General features: G+C 37.7%; 1 protein-coding gene across 1 annotated transcript in view; it reads right to left on the bottom strand.

Annotated features, from left to right (window-relative positions):
- The window catches only part of LOC113035231 (protocadherin-15-like), a 238,074-nt gene that overhangs the window by 116,704 nt on the left and 99,498 nt on the right, over positions 1 to 21,872 (bottom strand). The window contains exons 5-8 of the mRNA XM_026190646.2: positions 3,190 to 3,350; positions 2,067 to 2,222; positions 1,076 to 1,195; positions 876 to 986 (exon numbers count right to left, since the gene is read on the bottom strand). Of these exons, the coding sequence (XP_026046431.2) occupies positions 876 to 986; positions 1,076 to 1,195; positions 2,067 to 2,222; positions 3,190 to 3,350 (548 nt within the window). The remainder of the gene's footprint in view (positions 1 to 875; positions 987 to 1,075; positions 1,196 to 2,066; positions 2,223 to 3,189; positions 3,351 to 21,872) is intronic.

Here is a 21,872-nt window from a genome sequence, read left to right as displayed (position 1 = left end):
TAGGGTGTTATATTTGACCGCTGCTTGTTAGGGAAAGCGGCTCTGTAACGGGTAATTAGGAAAAGATACTATGATATGAATCATGGTACATGTTGCCAGGGGAGAGGTTCGATATTTTAAGATCTGGATGTTGGCCGAGAAGGCTTTGAATCATTCAGCTTGGGTGTTTCTTTGATTGATGTGATTGGCTACCACCTGTGCTGGAACACTTGAATCAACACAAATCAGCTCGTGCCTACGCTGCCACCTGAAAAGTTAAACTTTTCATAACACTTCACCAGTAACTAGTAAGTAACTCAACTAAATCAAAGCAACAGCCCATCATTATGAGACTAGCAACACACAGCATCAAACATTCAGAGTGAATGGCGAGGAAGCTTCAGTGCAAGTCATACTGAATTAAGAATTATCCCCCACCCCCCTTCACTTGTCCAAAAATCCATAATTAAATAAATTATAAATCAAACCTGTTCTGGTATACCAACTATGTCGAAGGCAGCTTAAAGCAAAACAAAATAAAACAAAAAAAAGCTGCAATGAAACCCTGGAGGGTTCATTTTTCTCAACACTGCATCACAATCAACCTGAATATACTCTATTAAATACAAAATGTGCGTACACTGGCTTCATCAAAGCAGCAAGCTACTGGCTTCATATTTAGTTTGATCTAATTCAAATAAAATATCACAACATTTAGAGAAATGGTTTTAGTGACAACAATAGTTCTTTAACCTCAAGTGCACTGTGGAGGCAGACACACTCAAAAGCATCTATAAATCATGGCCTATTTATACGTGATGACCCCATTCGTCAATCTGAACTCATGCAACTCAACTCAGTATTGGCTGTTTGTGTATGCAGATGCGTTTGCTTACATTGGCTTGGACCAAAACCAGGTACCGTGTTCTGTCCTCGTAGTTTAGTCTCTCTGCCAAAATAATGTTTCCTGAAAGGCTGTTGCTGACTGCTACTGTTCTGTTAGATGCCTGAAAGAGAAAGCCATGGACTGTGATTAATAAAGAAATCTGCATTTGTGTAGAAGATGCTTATTATGATGTGCGATCTGTCCATATACCGGGTCTCCGGGGTTGTAAATGATGCTGTATTCTATATGTCCATTAGGTCCATCATCAATGTCTATAGCACCATTATTTCCCGAGAAGCCAGTGAAAATTGTTGTTCCAGGTGGTGTGAGCTAGACAAAAATATGCAAGGGAAAAAGAAAAGTCAACAGCTCTAACAGCCCCCTGTGAGTACAACGTCAACTTACAGCAGAAAGAACATTCATATGGCTATTACTGCTGCCGCTCCATCCCATTAATATCCCCAAAAAATGGGGAAAAAAGGGAAAATGTTGGAGTCAGCAGCAGTCTGAAAGCTTACGTGCACTGCTGACAGAATAACAAAAAGTAAGTATGAGAACCACTGCTGTTCCCAAGAGCCCTTAGCAAAGTCCACAGAACCAGGCAGTGGGCAGGAGATCTTGTTCAGGGAAGTTGACAGCAATGTAGACTGACTCACTGTACTGTTAGGGCAGTTGCACGTGGCTATGATAACACACTGTGACAGGAATTTTGAACATGCAGAGCACACAAAGGGTGAACAGCAAAGAACAGAAGTTGTGGTTGCTTAGAACTCAGCGGGGAGCTCTCATTTAATCTCAAAAACATATGACTAGAAAGTCTGAAGATTTGATGCATTATCTTGAATCACTGCAGGTGTTGCAGGTGTATTTGAATTTAAAAAAAAAAAAAGGTTATCATTTCTAGTGCTCACTAGATGTATGCGAGTTGCAGATGGTGTAAATATCAAAGCCTAAACATAAATACTAAATATAGGCAATGAATAATACGCTGTTAACAACAAACAATTAACTAACAGCCATTTGAGTCGTACCATTATTTTAAATGTCTGACAAATTGTCTCAGATGTAAAGGAAAGAGGCATTAGATTAAAAATCTGCCCCACTCTGCCTCACAGTTATCAAACATTTCTGACAAACAGCAACGCATGACAATACACTGTGTTTAAGATTTGTGCATAGGGGCAAGGAATTGCTCCCTTACCTCGTTTACTGCGACATAGTAGCGTGGCTGCTGAAAGCGAGGGGCGTTGTCATTCCTGTCCCTCACAACAATCCGTACCTCATGCAAGATGATAGTACCAACCAGCTGATTTGTGCACTGCACCTGAACCACGATGGTGCTGATGGAGTTGGGGGGCTAAAAACAAATAACAAGAAAGAAAAAAAAAATGCTATATAACACTGTGGAAATTGTAGAGTTCTAATTCCCATGTTTCTTATATAATGGAGTCATAATAACCTACAGCGTATTGTATCTGACAGTTTGTAAAGAGCAATAGGCCTACTTAATAACAACAGTGGAAAGCGACACAGTTCCAGTATGAAATCTGCTTGTTAGCTATCATGCTTGCATAGCATTGGTAAACCCTAATGAGGGCGATTGTTTGTTAGGCTACCAGGGGCAGCCCAATATTTATTTGTGAATATGCAGTGTAAGAAAACTATTATAAAGGATGAAAGTGCAAATACACTATACTGAAAGGCAGCATCTCATCATACTGCCATTACTACACTTATCTCAGTTTAGCAGCAAGGGTCAACTTTCCACATAGTGTAATTTGGCTAACTAGCTCCCTCCATCACTTCTCTTTTTTTCAGCTGCAGAGCTTTGTCCCACACATGTACTTCCATTATTATTTATTCTATATGCATTCATGGCATATTCCTGTTAATAGCTCCACATTCACCTCCTCCTCTTTAGTCCGTATGATCTAAACACATGCTTTAAAACACCTTTTCACTATGACAGCAATACTATGCACCCTGCATCATGGATCCTTTACTGCACCATTTACACAGGTGTGTATGTACTTAGGACCTGTAATGTGTTGCACAGACACATGGACATTTTTGTTTTTTGTTTTTTTTTGTCATTGAATCACTTTAAGGCTAAGAGTGAATTACCACGGCCTAGTGACACAAATTACAAGCAACTCTGTTGCTACACCATATCTTGTGTTATTCTAAATCCATCTATCCATACATCTGTTTCCCAGCTGCATATTTGTTGGAATGGCTAAGGGTTTATTTTCTTACTGTATTAATGATTTGGCATAACTAAGGCAAGAGGAAGCTGAGAAATAAACCCTCAGTACTGTACTCACATCTCTGTCCAGAAAACGCCCAGTGCTGTTGAGGTAGAGTCTCTGCCGTGCTGGTTCCAATATCACCCAGTAGTCAAAATTATCCAACAACGTCAGTGAGATGGTTCTGCCTGGGTCTTGGGCACGGCCATTTATCTGCATGTTTTCCACCAAAACTGTACCTATAAATGAAGAGCAGTCATAAATAAATCAATGACTAAGACGTAAAAGGATTTTAATAATATTTTATTATACTATGCGGTAAACTGGTTTGTCAAAAAAATGCAATTAAATTGCTTTTTAAAGGACTCATTCTACATACTGGTCAAATATTTTGCTTTAAAAAGATTTAAAAGCAAATAGGCTGGAACGTGAAGGTCATACAACTTTAAATGGCCATCATTAGGCAACCAGCAACCAACATTAACAGCAGCAGTCGGTACAAATTTTGTTTTTATTATGTGTCATGTGCTTAATATTGGGTATCCTTTCTCAAATAACTTTGCAAAGAAAAACATAAAATGACTTTTAAGTTTCACTCTTATATGAACATTCAAAGTCTGCCTTAGATAACTGAAAATACTGCCTCAGATCTCTGTGGACTATTCCACATATTATGTAGGCAAATCTCTAAAATTGATAATTATCATCCCTGGGAGCACAGTCACCTTCTGGTTTATATTTTACGGCTTTTAATCAGCAAGTAATTAAACTTTGCTACAGCCTCTGGGACAAATCCTGTAAAGCCAGTTAAATCTGAGGATTGGTTGACTCCTAAGTGGCCAAATTAGATTTTTGAAAAAAAAAAAAAATACTGGAAGCTTAATAATGCAGGAACTAGCAGCCAACCCTACGTCCTACTGCCCCAGCACCTCCTAGATGCTCAAGCCCTGAGCAGTTTTATTTAGAGCAACATGTACACAACACAGCTTTATTGAAAACACCAAATATGGAAAAATGGCACTTTACTGACGGAAATTGGGTAAACTTTTTTTTTTTTTTTTTAAGAAAATGTCATTGCACTGGCCATGACAGTTACACCGGTTATGTTCATTTCTTTTTGGGTTCTTGAGAGATACACACATATTGTGACATAGTGAGAGTATTCTTTGTGGCAGCCATCACAAACAACCAGAACCAAACACGAGTCACTGCTTTACCTGAAAAAGCTTTGAAATGAGATCCTGCTACGACTTTTACTAGTTTTAGCCACAAAAATATTAACACCCAGAAGATCTGTCCATGTTGTAACAACATTTGGGATTCAAAAAAGTCGATTTTTTTTTATTTACTTTTCTAAACCAACACATTTGATGTATCATATCTTTAAAACATTACAACAATAGGCACTCAGTGGCACTCTCCTTGTTATGGCTAGCTGTCTAAACTAAACCTGCCATTGCCTTTATCTGCTTTATGGCTGCTATTGTGACATAATTTTGGAGAAATTTATTTTTTACGCATTGTGATTAAAAATATTAAATGACTGACATGAATTGTATTTAAGACAATCAGTTTGTCTTTATACATATACAATACAAGATTAATTGTTTATAAGTAGAGTACTGTGCAAACGTTTGTTTTTTCCTTATGTTTGCACATTTCAATAAATCCCTGCACCTATTTCACATGTTGTATTGTCCCTAGCAAAACACAAAGAAATGAGTTGTTGGCTCAAGATTTTAGCACAGTACCGCAGCTCAGCTAATGACCAAACATACCTTACATCTGACAGTGTGTTCATGCATTATCATTTACTGACATTTCAACCACTACCTTAATTCCAACCCTTTTCCATTCAGTACATTTTACATGTACCTAACATCATGGATCACGTAATCCAGTGATTTTCAAATGTGACAAAGTGTGAAAAAGTGACTAAAGTTTAGAGCTAACAAACTTACAAGTATACATAGAAATTCTGCAGAGACTAAAAGCCCTTGACATGCCTTGCTAATCTACCAGCTGTAAAACGTAAGAGGGTGGTGGTATTTTAATGGGCTTTTTAATTGGTGCCCCCAACATCTTGTACTTTATCATTTCATAAAACCGGTTTAGTCATTTAGTCATTAGTCACTCAGACTCGAAGATCCTCAAGAAGGAGCACAGATGGAGTTACGATGGAAGCTTTTGCATTATAATTACAATACCCGCTGCTGCATTTTCATGCTCATATTAATGACTGCAATCCTCGTCTGTAGTAGTCAAGGTTTGATGCATCCGTGTGTTGTGATCACAAGGACCAAAAATTATGTGTCTCCGTTAGGCCAAACTCAGCCTGAAAAATGGTTCTTCTAAGAATTTAATTTAAAAGTCAAAAGAGCCCCCTGTTGCTGGTTCATTAATCTAAAACACAGCTTTTCATAATATCTGCCTCAGTAACTTGAGTGGTGAGCAACATTTTTTTTTGAAACTCTCGGGTTGTAAATTACGCAGCTGATAATATTACAAAGGAGGCCACAGAGAGTCTTCTTTCTTTCTCAAGTTAATTGAACTTCAGTTTTTCTGCTGTGACAGCCAAAACTCCTAGTTTTTTGAGCACACCCTCCCTCAATCTGTGTCACGCAGCAAAAAGTTGTCCTCCTCATCAATTGAGAAGATGCCAGAGTCTGTCAGACCTGTGCAGACCTAGCCATGTGTTATATACGGTATGTACTAAATAAATAAAACAAGTCTCTTTAGTAGCCTGTGACTCAGTCAGTGTCATCTCTGGGCAGAAGCGCCTCTGATCTGGGCTTCACAGCAGACCAACTCCACAGAGACAACACAGAGAGCTCACTTTTATCCCAAATATCAATAATGCTGGCATCCATAGATGATGGCAGCAGATAAGTGTGGAGGCCCATTTCTGATAGGTTTCCAAGCTTGGTATGAAAAAAAAGTCAGTTTCATTGGTAGTTTCACTCATTGGTATTAGCATGGAGTCCAGTCCTTTGAGTTGAGGCCACAATTTTCATTTTTAAAATGAGTTCATGGTGCCACAAGAAACCACATAAAAATATTAACAAGTTGCTAAACAGGAAGTTAGCTCACTGCAAATGTTGCCAGAGACTAGAACTTGCCAAGTACTTTTTTTATTTAAAAAAAAAAACGTGGTTAGCACAAAGACCTCCAGTAAGAAAAGATTTTTTTCCCCATTTTAATAGGAGTAGACAGTAAGCACACGCGTAGAAATGGTGGCATACTGTTGAAGAAAGGAGTTTGAGTGGAAATAGCTGCAGTCATTATGCACAGCTCTCTTCTGAAATTAGCGGGATAAAACACTAACAACAAATTCACATAAAAAGTCAGCTAGTATAAAAGCTAAACCAGATCAGGTGTTTGAAGGTTTGCATTAGAAACTCTGAACAGTCCCAGAAATGTTTTGTGACCAAACATTGCTAAATTGTATGTATGAAAATGCCTATTTATCTATGTAGTTACTGGCTTTTTACAACACTAAAACGCAATACTGCAACATCTCTGGAAAGAAGTATATCCATTTCATTTGCATATATTTTAATATTTGATATGCAGTTACATGTATTTTCTCCTTTGTGTGGGAGGCAAGGTTTTACTTTCCTCAACCATGACTTTGGTCAGACCTGTCTCCAGGAAATGCATTGCTACTGCAGTTTAAGCCCAAGCAATATCAATACCATCATAATAAACTAAAATAACAAAAAAGTGCTAATTTCTGACCTAGTTTGCTACTTGGCATCTGATAAACAAGACAAACAAGTAGCTATCCTGCCTTTTTTTTTTTTTACAAAAAAAAAAAGACAAAAAAAAAAAAAAGACAAAAAAGGAAATTTAAGGGGAAAGAAAATCCCCCCAGTACAAACCTTGGGAGTCTGAATGCATAATTATATCGTTAATCCATCTTTGTTTGCATAATTAACAAATAAAAAAAATACATATGATATTCATTTTAAAATTTTCATTTTTGGGGATTAAAATGAGGTAAGAAATCTATACTGACATAACTTCATCAGTTACTTATTATTTGAATTGATTTTGGTATCTTACTGATTGCTTTTAAAACAAAACAAGGCCTTAATATATGCCTGCTTCCTGGGTGAGGTCCAGAGAGGCTCCAATTTTGGATGTTACAGAACAGTCTAAAGACTAAATGAGGCACGTGCCTCCATATTTCACATTCAATTCAATTATTAATATGAGACTTTTGGTGCTCTCTATTCCACAGAGCAATGCAACCTCTGAAACTCCTTAATGTTTATGAACTCCTTTAATTGTGTTGTATGTATGTACGCATGTTTATGTACTAAATATAGTAATAGCTGCAGTATTCTGTTACATTGTTCTCTATCAAATAATCTGTGTACTAAAAATGGTCAAGCACCATTAGGGAAGCATGTCTGACAAGATTTCTTGTTCTGTGCACTTGCCATTGTTTATGAATACATGACAATTTAAAGAAGAAAAAAATAATACAAACTTATATAAACAGACAAAGGTTTCATTTTGTCAAATATATTCACCCTTTTGCAGGATGGTTTACCTGCATGTTAAATGTAAAATAAAAACTAAAAGCTATCTATTTACAGTACATCTATTTACAAAAAGTCTGATTTTACACTTAAAATCTGCTAAGCTTTAAAATAAGGCATTTCTTTTAGAAAACCCACACTGTTTGACTTTCTTTAAAACTTCCTAATCTCTAAAATATCAAGGTAACTTCTCTGCCACGTCTCGCTGTTATGCCCACATACTGACTCCTGATCTCACTCAGGCACAGACTCATTAACACATACAGCACAGACATGATCACCACCTGTCAAGAGACCTACTGTGCAGCATACATTGCCAAAATTAAAACAGTGTATGTGTATTGCAGCCATCACTGATTGAGGAGGGATATAACATCACTACTAACTTAGCACTCCACAATTACTCATGATAGACTCTGACATGAAAAACATCTGTCGTTATGCATTTTGGTAGAAAACTGGGGTCAAAGTAGCAGCAGCTGTTTGCTTCAGTAAACAGTGATTCTAAGTGTTCTGTGAAACAATCTCATCCTCTGGGGAAATGTCAAGTGTTTTTTTTCTTTTCTTCCATTTTTTTGTTTTTTTCCCCCTATTGTGTGCAATAGGTCACATGGAGTCCTGGGCATATTTTTTAAAGTTACAAAATTGGTCTTCCTTGCCAATATCACCACTTGTCATCTGTGTGTACAAATGTGAAATACATACACAATATCCCTTTCTGTTACTGAGTTATGATCTTGAATGATGGTCAGAAATATAGTTTTGCATAATATTGCGATTTACATTGTACAACCTCATCCAATTGCAAAATTTGCAATTGTAAAAAGGCTTTCAGTGGACCAACTGGTTAAACTGGTTTGACTGAATTGTGGTTTATGCCCAATAAAATCCTACACTAAATGGACCTTGTACTGGTTTACCACAAGGTTGCTTCAGTTTGAATGCTTACTGACAGTCAATACCAGTGCAAGCCGCTCACTACTGGCTCACAGTGACAGCACTAACATGCTGATGTTAAAATTGCTCTTATCAATCAGTCAATCAATTTATTTATAAGCACATTTAAAAACAACAGGTTGAAAAAAATGCTGTACATAGTAAAAATGCAAAAGGTAAAAAGTAGAACAAATACACACAAAGAACAAAACAAAAACTCGAGTTTTCAGACGGGTTTTAAAGATGTCAAGTGTTGGAGAGATCCTAATTTGAAGAGGCAGACTGTTGCAAAGTTTGGGCACAGCAATCAGAAGCCCTGGGGCCTGTTCTTCGTACCGCGCTAAGTGAGTTAGCTGGATGAGATTGTTGACGATTTCGCGTGATCCTGGATCGTTCGGTTCCCCGAAGCCCATCCGGGACTTGCTGTCATAGCAACAGAGCCGTAAGCGTAAACCTGCTGGGGAGCAGGTTTACTTTATGTAAACAGGATTAGATCGCGGCCACGCAGGTATGTCCGCGTCATTCATACAAAAGCAACAGCGATATTCCACCACTGTTTCACCATAAATAAATAACATCAATGTAACTAAAGATAATGCAGCACTTGATCCTTTTATTGATTTCACACAGATACATACAGGTCATTCCCTAAAAAAGGGAAATGTACTATTAACATTCTATTACATGTATGTGATTATTACAGATGTAATTCATATTTCAGAGTAGTAATTGTAAATTACTTCGTGTAATCAAGATGAGAGACCACGGCTATAAAAGCGAAGGTGGATTTGGGAAGTCTGTCGCAGTCATATCCTGTCCGTTTACGCGAGCAACCCATTGCGGAAGGTGCAAGATTGATAAGGAGAGTCCTCAGAATTCAGCGTATATTGCGGGACAGACAGGATCCTTTAGCTCAGCGCGACAGTGTGCTCATAGAGAGATATCGATTTTCCCGTGAGGGTATTATTCACTTAACCAACTTGTTGACGAGGGGGTGCAGGACCACCACCTGTCTTTTTTTTTGCTCTGCCCTTTTCTTGGTTGCTGTTATGAACAAACAAACAGAGTATTCCAGGGTCTCTTTCCAAGAGACGACAAGCAATATAAGTGATAAATATTACCATTCTGTGGAATATTCTTATATTTCACTTTTACTTGTTCCCATGTTCTAGTGGGTCCTGTTGTGGCTCTAATGTGAAAGGGGATATAATATAACATATTATAATATAATATAATATAATGTAATATAATATTGGATAATATAGTGTGATATGATAAATCTACCCTACCGCCTACTGGTGTTGGCCAGAGGGGCCGATGGCGCAATATGGCAGCCTGGCTTCTGTCAGTCTGCCCCAGGGCAGCTGTGGCTACAACCGTAGCTGCCTCCACCAGTGTGTGAATGTGAGAGTGAATGAATAGTGGCATTGTAAAGCGCTTTGGGTGCCTTGAAAAGCGCTATATAAATCCACTCCATTATTATTGTTATTATTGAATTGCTTACGAGTTTGATTTGTCAGCAACTTTCTGCCAGCCCCTCTCTCCTTGCTTTTGCAGCCTTTGCAGTGTTCTCTTGCGTTTTAATTAAACTCTGAAACTCCTGAAATCCCTCACTCAAGAGTTCTTGCTCTGCTGCCGAAAAATACCGAGCGCGCTCCTTCGACATTTTCGCCGACCAATCAAAGGGTTGCCGATCAATGTTTCTACTATCGATGCGTAGCCCCTGTTGGGCCACCCAGTGATCTCACATTACTTCATCCAGCTATACTAATCGTCAACAACAGGTGTGTTCGGGGAACCGGAATAGCGAGCTCAGAGTTAGCGCGATGATTTGGTCTTGGATGTTTCATTTGATCTTGGATGTAGTAAGCGACGTACGAAGCACAGGGCCCTGGTCTCCACTGTGTTTTAGCCAGCTTCTAGGGACAATCAGAACAATTTATCAGCTGACCGGAGAAATCTATTTGGAGTATTTTTAGTTAAAAGAGAGGTATGATGGAGCTAATCCATTTAGAGGCTTAAAACAAGCAATAAAATCTTAAAATCAATTCTATAACATACTGGAAGCCAGTGTAAACAAGCGAAGACAGGGGAAATGTGGTCGTGTTTACGTGTGCCTGTCAAGAGTCGGGCTTCAGCATTCTGAAGAAGCTGAAGACGAGAGAACAGAGCCTGGCTGATACCAAAATAAAGACTATTACAGTAGTCAAGCCTGAATGAAATGAATGCATTAATCACTTTGTTGAAGTCAGCAGATGACAAAATGTTCTTAGTTTTTGCAAGGGCCCTAAATTGGAAGAAGCTGGCTTTTACAACAGAATTCATGTGTTTCTCAAAAAAACTGCTATCAAAGAACACTCCCAGATTTTTTGCGACGGGAGTTCTGGAATTTTCCAGAGGGCCAAGGTCACCCTTAAGAGAAAAACAAGGGTCTGAAGGTCCAAATAATACAATCTCAGTTTTTTGATCATTTACATTCAAAGAATTGAATGCAAACCATGATTTAATGTCATCGAGGAAGTCTAGCAAAACTTAGAGAGCCTGTAGAATTCGTTTTAAGACGAAAGTCGATTTGAAAATCATCTGCATAACAGTGAAATGAGATGGGAGCATGTAAAGGAAAAAGGGTACAGGGCCAAGGATAGATCCTTGAGGGACCCCACACGTAAGGGAGTTGGATGTGGATGTGCCACCGACCCTGACAGAAAAGCATCTGTCAGTTAAATAAGATCTAAACTATTCAAGTGCAACCATTCAAGTTCAAGTTCTTATGACATGACAGTTTACTATGTTAACATATTAGTTAGCACTAGATAACTGAGGACCTACAGTACAGGACAATCTCAATTTCTGACATAATAATGGTGACAGACTGGATGAAAAGTCAGGACAGAGACCACAGTACTTTAATATTTCACCATTATAGAGGCACTACACAAAAAGTCAAGGGGCCACTGAATCTGGACATTATGTGTACAAAACTTCAGGTAATTAATCCAGTGGTTCAGATCAAAGTGGCCAGTCAACCAACTGACAAAGACACATACCTGGACCTTAACAGAGCAACGTCATTAGCAGACTATGACTAGCCATTCAAATATTTACAAAAAATACTTTCATATTTTCAGAGCAACTTCAAATATTTTCAGAGGATAACCAAATGACCTTCACCAAGTTGCAGAGTACAGCCCAGTTTATTCTCCTGAATGATGTAAGATAGAAATGATGCAGTAACATCATTCAGTTTGCAAGTTTGAAGTAGAAACTATAATGTTTTGCACAGGTTGAGAACTAGAAACTGGGATGAGTACCGTAAATGTCGGGCTATAAGCCGCTACTTTTTGCACAAGCTTTGAACCCTGCGGCTTTTAGTCAGGTGCGGCTTTTCTATGGATTGTCCGTGATTTTTGTCATATCGTAAGACGATTTGTTTTGTGTGTTGTACGGCACTACATTGCCTGGCGGAAGGATCGGGGTTCAAGAGTGGTATGTTAGTCACATGTCCGTCCGCCAGGCAACGTAGTGCCGTACGAAGTAGCGCGAAAAACAAACTTCAAAGTAGCGGTACGCGTTCAGCGGGAGTCGTGGATGATGAGCGGCGATAAACTTGCAAGTTATGCCCAAAAAGCAAGTTATGCCCAACTCCACCGGTGGATTCTGACAGCGTGGAAAAGTGTGAAAACATCCACGATCACCAACGGATTTTGAAGGGCTGGACTGCTGCATGATGGAGAGGAGGACACCGCCACGGCCCTTCTGAGGGTGTTCGACTCTGACACTGACAATGAGGATTTCTTTGGTTTTGAAAGTGACAACGAAGGAGAGAAGAAGAATGGATGACGAAGCCATCCTGAGCCTGTTTGTATCCGACACTGGAGAAGAGGACTTTGGTGGTTTTAGTGCGCAGGAAGAAGAGAAAGATGGTGGTGAATGACTGACTTTTCTTCTTGTTAAAGCTGTGTCACTGCACCTGAGCCTAAAAGGTAGTCCGAATCTATTTTTCTGGTGTGCTGTAGGCTACTGTTATGTACTACATGTGCAAATATGTACCCATAACTTGTTTTTCAAAATATTAATAAAAGTGATGTCTCCAAACAGCCATCTCTTTCCTGACAATTCCCTTTGTGCATATTCTCTTACATATGATAAGTCAACATTGAAACACCTGCGGCTTTTGGTCAGGTGCGGCTAATGTATGTACAAAACAGGATTTTCCCCTGATTTTAGCTTGTGCGGCTAATATTTAGGTGCGCTTTGTAGTCCGGGAAATACGGTAATTCCTGATTGCAGTAATCAGGCCAAAATACTTGTTCAATCAAATATAATAAATGAATCCATAAACACACACACACACACACACTTGTTTGACTGCATCAAGCACTGAAATTTACTGTGTGCCTACATCCCCTGATAACACTGCAGTGTAAAATATGGCTTGTGCACTGGTTACAGAATACACCTCACCTCTGCATGCTGGGTTGTTTGCAAATAATGATCATAGAAAAAAGGTCGGGAAAACTGAATCTTTTGGGCCAGCTGCCAAATATGGCTACTGAATCCCATGCTGCACAGATTTGTCACTCTACTTTTTTGCAGTGATGCATTGCTACTTGTTAAAGACTCTTGGTTTTATTAAAACAAGTATTCCCAGCATCTTACAATTTGTTGGCACCACAATATTTTCTGTTTCCAGAACTTTCTGGGCTGCAAGAGAAGCGTGTTCACTTTCTATTAATTCCACTGTATTGAAATGAGCTGCAATTAAGTGCACTGACAGTTTAGCCCTTAATGAACAAAGCGGGTGAGTTTAGGAGTTAGACAGCTTCTATACTTTCAGTCTTATAACTTTCCTGTTTGATTAAGCTTATAGTTAAGGGTTGGGTCAGGTGATGTTGAATTACCCTTCATTTATGTTGCTGTAGGTTCAGGCTGCTGTCGGACTTCCTGTGATCCAGTGAGCATTTCTTTCCCATGCGCATTTTGCACTGCTGTTGCACTGATATGCTCCATTGCATGGCATTAACTTTTGTTTTCTCTCCCATATTCTGTGTTCTGTTCTCGCCTCTTTATGCTCTTCTACTTTCTTCTTGCTTGCTTGCCATCATCACCAGACCTTTAAGTAACAGGATTTCATTTGACTGTAACATTGAAGGGCTTTAATCAGTAATAATAAAATAAAATAATAAAAAATAACACTTCACTGTGATAAACTGCTAAAATAATTATTTGAACATAATAGTTTTTTTTTCTTTTCCTTTCATACATAAAATCAAACAGTATTACCCTAATGAATGACAGTAACTGACAGTTGCTAAATATTTCAATTAAAATGACATAAGTATGAGTACAAATATAACTTGTCAATTTGTTTTAATAATCTTATGTCAAGTGCTGCAATTAGATATATAAATGAATAAATAAGCTGACTTTTGACAGCGCTGAGTATGCTACAGTCAGTCTCAACTGTTATAAAATTAGAAAAATACAACTGTTACAACAGCAGCAGCAGATGCCACAATGTAATTAAATTATAGTAATGAACTGACAAATGTGTGCATTCCTAATTAATTTAGAGTCTCACCCATATCTGCCAAATTGTTCAGATGATTTCCCTTGGTGTAATATTGCTATTCATTTTGAAACAAATGGGTCCAGCAAGAATTTTGACAGTACAATTTGCATAAATTCATGAATGTAAATGTTCTTTCTTGGAAATCATGGATATCACGTCTTCCAGAAAAGCTACTAAAGGGCCATTGATTTGATGAACTCACAGTTCAACCTAACAGGGGGTGCATTAGGGCACACAGCATTGGCATTGCAGAACCATGATGCCATATATAATAAGGTTAACAAGATCACATAAATATGCTGGATGATTGTTCCTCATCCATGTGGCTTGTATCCTGAGCTACTTACAATTACTTTCTTACAATGCATAGCAGGGGAGTCAACACTTACATCTGCTCCCTCAAAGCCCTATAAACAGGTCAGAGCCTGTAAACAAGAAACCTGTTGCCAGGAACTGCTGAGCAATGTCCATTTGCTTCCTTGGGTAATCAGGATTGGAATGTGAGACCAAGCTCTTTTCAAAAGAGAGTGGACGGCCTTGATATTTGACTCAGGCCCAATCAATGCTGAAATATCAGACAGCCTGGAATATATCTATGCTGCTATGGCGATCTATCAATGACATAAAGTCCAACATTTGAGTCAAAGGTGGGATGCTTAAGATGACATCCTCGTTGTTAAGAATGGAAAGTTTCATATGACTCTTTATGACTAATACAATACTTAAGATCAAAAGTGAAACACACAATGTTGCAGAGGTTTTAATTGTTTTCATTTTAAAGTTCAAAGTGTGCATTAAACTTATGATGTGAATGTGTGACTCACTTATTTATATATTATCTTAATCAGTTATGCATACTGTAGTGGGCTCAGTTAGTATCTCTACATTTGAAAAGCAGCCTCTCTGAAGCTCAGCGTTCAAGAACCAAGCTTTTTATCTGCAATGACATTCTGATTTACGGCCCGGAGCCGCTTCATTGATCATGAATGGAGGACTGACTTGATGCATTCCTTGAAATATGTCATATTATTGGAACTGCCATCACTTTAAAGCAATTCTATATCTAACTGTACATTGGCATGACATGAGAGATGGGGCAAGTGGATCTCTCAATTTTTTAAGCTTTGGGAAAGATTGATGCATATTCACCAACACAGCCAAAACTGTTATAGGACAGAAAAACAAGTTTTTTGATGCTGACAGCTACGTTTAACCCAGACACTGTTTCCTGTTCTCGTTAAATGACATCCAAACATATTTTTGAAATAACGGTCCTTAAAATTCCCGATTAACGTTCTAAGATAAACACACTAACAAAAGTGCTTCGTTACAACTATGCCCATTTATTCAACAGCTGAAGTGAAACATTTAAAAAAAAACATTTTCTAAACCTAACAATGTGGTTTGGTTGTCAACAAACAATCACCCTAATACTCTGCAGTTTTATCACAGCTATTGCGAATTTGATTATTGCAAGGCCTTAATAAACAAGCCAATTAAAATGCTTTACAGAAAATAAAAACATTAGCAGTTTTATCCAATAAAACAAGTTTCTACACATTGTATTAGAAATACAAGAACCCTTTAGGCCAACTAAGAAAATGTTTAAAGATAAAATTTGGCTATTAGTCGCATGAAAGAAAACAATACATATGCAATCATTAATACAGCTTTAAGTATTCAGTTATATATATAAAAAACATGAGTTTGTTGTGTGCATGTTACCACAGTCATAATGTCTATACAACAATAATTTTAATAATAATGCATATCAACACAAGCCAATAATAATCATCATGTCTTCCAGTCAACCGGTTTCTCTCATCTTTTCTGATTTGCAACAAATAAAATGCAGAAAAGATGATGAGGGATCAAAAGAAAAGTCGACATCTTGTCGATAACAATGAGCAAGTTAATATTGCAAAACTTTGTCTATTTTTGACTCTACAGTCTCAACAGTTAAGTAGGTGAGACAGCTTTCTTTATTTTGGAGCAAATAACTTCTCAAGAACTCATAAAAACTTGATTTTTACCCTAACCCTAACCTGACTATAGGCACTCAATAATCCATATAATGATATTCTTAGATGCAGTGCTTTCTGTGTGAATTCAATTTTATGGCAAGTTATCCAACATAACAGAAGATGATGAAAGATACAAAAAAGATATACACAATGAAAATATATATATATATATTTACTAATAAACAAAAGTGAAAGGTTTGACCTTTTAGAAATGTGGGTTTTGTGGTACTGGCTTCTACAAAATTCAATCCATCCAGTGTTTGTTCAGATTTTTCTGAATCTCAGACTGGCTAAAGCATCGTTGTCATCCCTTGAACAAAAAGTTAGAAATCGATTCTCTTTAGGAATTAGAGCTGGCAGTGGTGTGATTTAGTAGAATAAAACCTAAGAGGTGTTTTTTTGTCAATCTGCCACCACAATGACCCAGCCAGCCTCCAGGTGGTGAAACAAGAGATGTTACTGGATGTGAGGAGTCTGACTAGGGTAGCCAGTTTAAGCGCACTGGATTGAGCAAGTGAGTCAAAGGCTAGCAGAGGGGCCTGGGTTCAAATCTGCCCTCAGGCCATTAAGTGCATGCCTTCTTCCTGGTCTTTCTCTTAGCTACCCTGTCGTCCTTCCATTGTCAAAAAGTAAATAAATCAATAATAAATAAAAGCTAAAAAAAAAAAGTCTGAATAATTAGAAAAGGCAAATTGCATAAAATGCTTTATCCAACAAGTAGGATTCTGGTCATCTTATATAAAAAAAAACAAAACAGATTAGCCTAAGTGGTCATCTTTCTATTGTTGCACAACACTGCACACTCTGCTTTTCAGATTGTATTGCTTGCTCCAAACATGAAACATGAATGGCCAATCATTTTAATGTCTGTTCAAACTGATGTGAGGATTAAACTAATCCTTGATCTCATTATATGTGTTTGAAAATGAATGACGAATCCTCTATATCTAATCAAAAGATGAATGTGAATTACCAGCTGACAAACACAAATATATCCAATAATACAGGCAGCACATATTTATGCTAAAGAGCATACTTAACTAAGTTTAAGGAGAAACAACCTATGCTAGTTCCCACACATATCTATAATATGTGTGGGATATAATGATATAATTCCACCAAAACCTTTGGATATTACTGTATATACAATGAATAACTAAAAACATGATTCCTTTTTGCTGATAATAAGCAAAACCATTCAAAAGAGTCAAGGCTGCTATTAACAGGGCTGAAGAACAATGCACCCACAGATACTTTCATTTGCTCCAAAAGCTCCCAAATCTTGTATTGCTCCAAGGACAAGCACTATGTTAATGCAGTGTTAAGTCATGAAGACGAAGAATTACAACGATATTTTTATTCTGACAATAACAAACGGTAAAGACAAACCAGTATGTAAACCAGCTCCCAGTTAAATCCTGGAGCCCAAGAGAAAAGCACAAACGGGCTGATGGTGTGCATGGACAATCGGTGCAGAGCCAACAGCAGGGACTAGTGAGTGCAGACTTTACCGATCATAATTTCTCAGGGGTACTGTTCCCATTGTTCCCAAATGACACATTCTGCTGACCCTGACTGTGTGATATTGGGTTTTTTTGTGCTGTATTGAGATGTGACAAAACAACAACAACAAACAAAAACAAAAAAAACATTATCATAACGCAACATCATTGGCCAGTTAGCTAAATATGTTATAGCTAAGACAATTCAAACGAATCAGCCACAAGCTATAAAAACACCCATGAATAAAAGCACACATTACAGATGAACTAGCAGGAGCTGACAGCACCCAGAGAGGAACAGAGAAATACCCAAATACAAGTGCTACACAGTTCAGGTTGGTCAGGAGTCACTGGAACATGGTTGGTTATAGCAGCTGAAGCTTTAGTTGAAACTTAAAACACATGTGTTCCAGTAACTGTTTCAGCAAAATATCATTTATATAATAACGAAATATTCCATGTATGTGGAATCAACCTGACATGTTTTCTGCATTTCCTTTCTGCAAATGATGCCATTAACAATGCTGGGTAACATTGTTAACGCTGCAGCTTTAAAAAAAAAAAAAAAAACACACACAAAAAAAAAAAACACTTCTATTCTCCCGTGAGTTCTACATCTAAAAAGATAAAAGTAGGTTGAAAAGCTTATTTATATATGTAAACCGCCTGGACAGAATGTCTAAACAATTTTCACACTTATTTGTTGACCAGGTTTTTCTGTGGCGCTGCTTATGTAGAGGCCAAACTTTTATAGATTTAAGTTTCCAGGCTGCCTGTGTGCACAATACAGTGTGGAAAATAATCATTCTGCTCTATAGTCTCTTCATGTATAGGCTACTACTGTGGGATTCCCTTAGAGAGATGTGAATAATAAAAAAAACCCCACATATTCCATGATGACACTATTAATCTAAGGTGACAATCCCATCATATTCTTGGGAAAACCAGCTGAATAATGTAGTGAGGGATGTATGCTAACATCAGCCAGCCTCGGGACTGATAAAACAGACTTTTTTTTTTCTGCTGCCTTAAAAAAAAATGTAGTGAGAGAAAACAAAATTGTTTGGGTGAGTTAAGTATGGAACGTTTAATTAACATGTTGTGATTTTCCCTGATCGTGCATAAAGTAAACACATTATCTTAGATTAGGCAATTTGACTCAGGGATTATTTGCATCTCAGAGGCTGAGCATTTTTCATTGATATTTAAAACCCCAAAGAATTCAAGTATTTTCATGCAAATAATAACACAGTGCAGCACACAAAAAAATGAATGGCCTGCTTCTATGGTGTAATGAGGATAAGCACAAAGCGATTTACAACAAGAACAGATGTAATTATGCTGACCGTTTATCTCAACAATATACTGTAATTGGTGTCTTTATTTGCACATCAAACACTAAAACATGTACTCCACTTCTGAACAAAAAAATAAAAAATAGAATTATCACACACACTAGTCTAATTAGATGCAAGTAGACAGTGAGGTACAGGCTGTTGCAGGCCACTGTCAATCTGATTAACAAAGACTTTCGGTGCCTGGAAAGCAGAGAGTTTATAATAAATTGAACCAAATTAAAAACAGCTTGTTAGGCACAAAATATACAGAAATATATAAATGTATTACTGAGGTATTCATTGTGTCCTGCATGGAGTGTGTAAGTGAGGCTCACTGAATGCCCTCCCCTCCCCTCCTGTTTTGCTCTCTAATCCACAAGGAACAGGTGTTGTGCACTAATCCGGGCCTTTTAGCTACGCTCTAATTATATGTTGATGACCTAGCAATCATGACAACTGGCCGTGATCATAGAACTGAGACCAATCTTTGTTTGTGTCTGTGTATGTGTACACGTCTAACACAGAACGGGGAACATAGCCTTTATATTGAATCCTTAATCAAACATCTACAGAAAATCATTTTCAAAAATACATAAATGTTCACAGACTATAACGTTACTACAACAAGCTATATGCACTCATTTCACTAATGCCCACATGCATGTGAACAGAAGCCAGCAGGACTCCTTTTGTTTGAGCAACAGATGTACAGATGTACAAAAATAAATTGGCCACTTAGGTGTCTCGGCCTTAGTTTGTCCAGATGTTTCCTCTTCTGTACCACCACCATGTTTGATTGACATGTTTGCTGTGACGTAAGGTTTACATCAGATATAACAGAGCTCAAAAAAATTCCGCTTTTGTCTCTTTAGTCCACAGAATATTTTCACAAAGGTTTTTTTGATCATCAAGATATTTTCTGGCAAATTTGAGATGAGTCCTCGAGACTCCCTTGATGAGTCGTCTTGTACTGTTGCTGTATTTTTCCTAGGAAGTTCACTGTGATTCACTGGACTCCCAAAGCCTGAGAATTGGACTTTCCAGACTGACTGACGTCAATAACTTTGCTTCTCACATGTACTTGAGTTGCTTTAGATCGTGGCATGATATATCCTTTGTTGAAATCTTTTATCTTTTACTGTTTCTCTGCACAGGTAGGTTTGGATAGCTTTGTCATCATTTAAAAACTGCATTTTCTATTTACTCAGTCACCTTTGTGTAATATTAAAATGTATTTGTATAAGACAAATATAGAAAAGAGAAGACAGAAATCAGGAGGAAAATGCTTTTTTCTGCACCCTTGAATCTGGTGAATTTCAAAACTAAGAAAAGGTTAAATTCTTATCAGTCTTTTAGGTTTGAACTTCTCTGTTCTGAAATGTACTGCTAAGCCAGATGGTTTGCAGTCTTTAGCTATGTGTTCTACGGTAGGTTCTACTAGACTCAGGTAATATACTGTAAAATCTGTCAATAATCTCTCATCGCTTTGTGCCTGTTTTTCGTAGGTATAGAATGGATTTCACAGCAGTAGTATGGTAGTGCATATATTCCTTTATAATGAAAAAAGGTGGAATAACAAGTATTTGACTACATAAATGAGCCTTTATGCCCAACTAAGTGTGCGTGGAATATAAAATAAAACTGAAGTTGTTAAAGTCAGGAGAAAACTGATTTAATAAAAGCATGCTCTGCACAACAACAATCATAATGCTATTATGAAAAGCACATTATAATCTTATTTGTTTGCTTTTTTCATCGTATTTGTGAATTTAATGACAGCCCCTGCCAAAATATAGCACCATTCTGCATCTGAATAGCAGTAGTTTGATATATCTTCTTGTCACTTAAGTGATGAAACCATAAGTAACTCTTTTTTGTTTTCCATTTATTTCCACGTTGAAATGCAAGCATAACAATTATATTTCCAGAGTACTGATCTCAAAGGCAGCTCCAGCATTGCAGGGACAGTTTCAGTTCAGGGCAATAGTGGAACGCAGGATCTCATCTTTCTCTTGGGATCAATAAGTTTTCAACACACTTGGAGCAAGACTTACAAATTATACCTGTGCTATTTGTACAGGGTGGTACTGAAAGTCCCACACATCAATTTGCTCCCTTCCAGACAGCTACTATTGTTTGAGTCCAGTCACATTCAGGACTAAAAGGTGTTTGAAGATTCGTCTTAGTGAAGCAAAAGAAAGTGTTACATGCCTGGGGGTGTTTCACCAGACACCTACCCCACTGTTGGGCAAACCTTGGACGAATGTTACTGCCTTCCAGGTGCAATTAATTGAATAAAATTACATTTTTTTTCAGCTACAACCAAATGTGGCTCAATTTTAATTGAAAAAACTGATCCCTAATCTGAAGTACACGTTTAATTCCCAGCCAGTGCAAGCATCTTTAGTCACTGTGTCATAAAAAGAAAAAGAAAAGAAATAAGTCGACATAAAGAAAGGGAAAGCCTTGAAACAGACCAACTATGCAACATGTTGATATAAAGGAATGAAGCAACTTGAGAGGATGATTGAACTAATGACAACCCTGGTGGAGACACACAGTCTGAGGGATTGAGTTCACTTTAAGGAGAGAAATTAATGAGTCCTTGGTGGCTGAGAAAAACACACACGTACGCTGGATCTCATTAATTGTTTAAACATAACACATTTAACACTTACTAAAAAATGCCTACAAGCCCTTTGAATACCAGATAACCAGAATACTCCTGGTATTTTACACACGTGGAAACCCTTCACCACTCAGCACTCACTGAAGTAGTCATCACAGATGAGCTGAGAGACCTTTAAAAAGACATTCAGCAATGACACATATTGTGTTTGCCA

The sequence above is a fragment of the Astatotilapia calliptera genome, chromosome 13 (genome assembly GCF_964374335.1).
Source record: "Astatotilapia calliptera chromosome 13, fAstCal68.1, whole genome shotgun sequence".
In the NCBI taxonomy this organism is placed as follows: domain Eukaryota; kingdom Metazoa; phylum Chordata; class Actinopteri; order Cichliformes; family Cichlidae; genus Astatotilapia; species Astatotilapia calliptera.
This window is presented reverse-complemented; position numbering and strand designations above follow the sequence as displayed.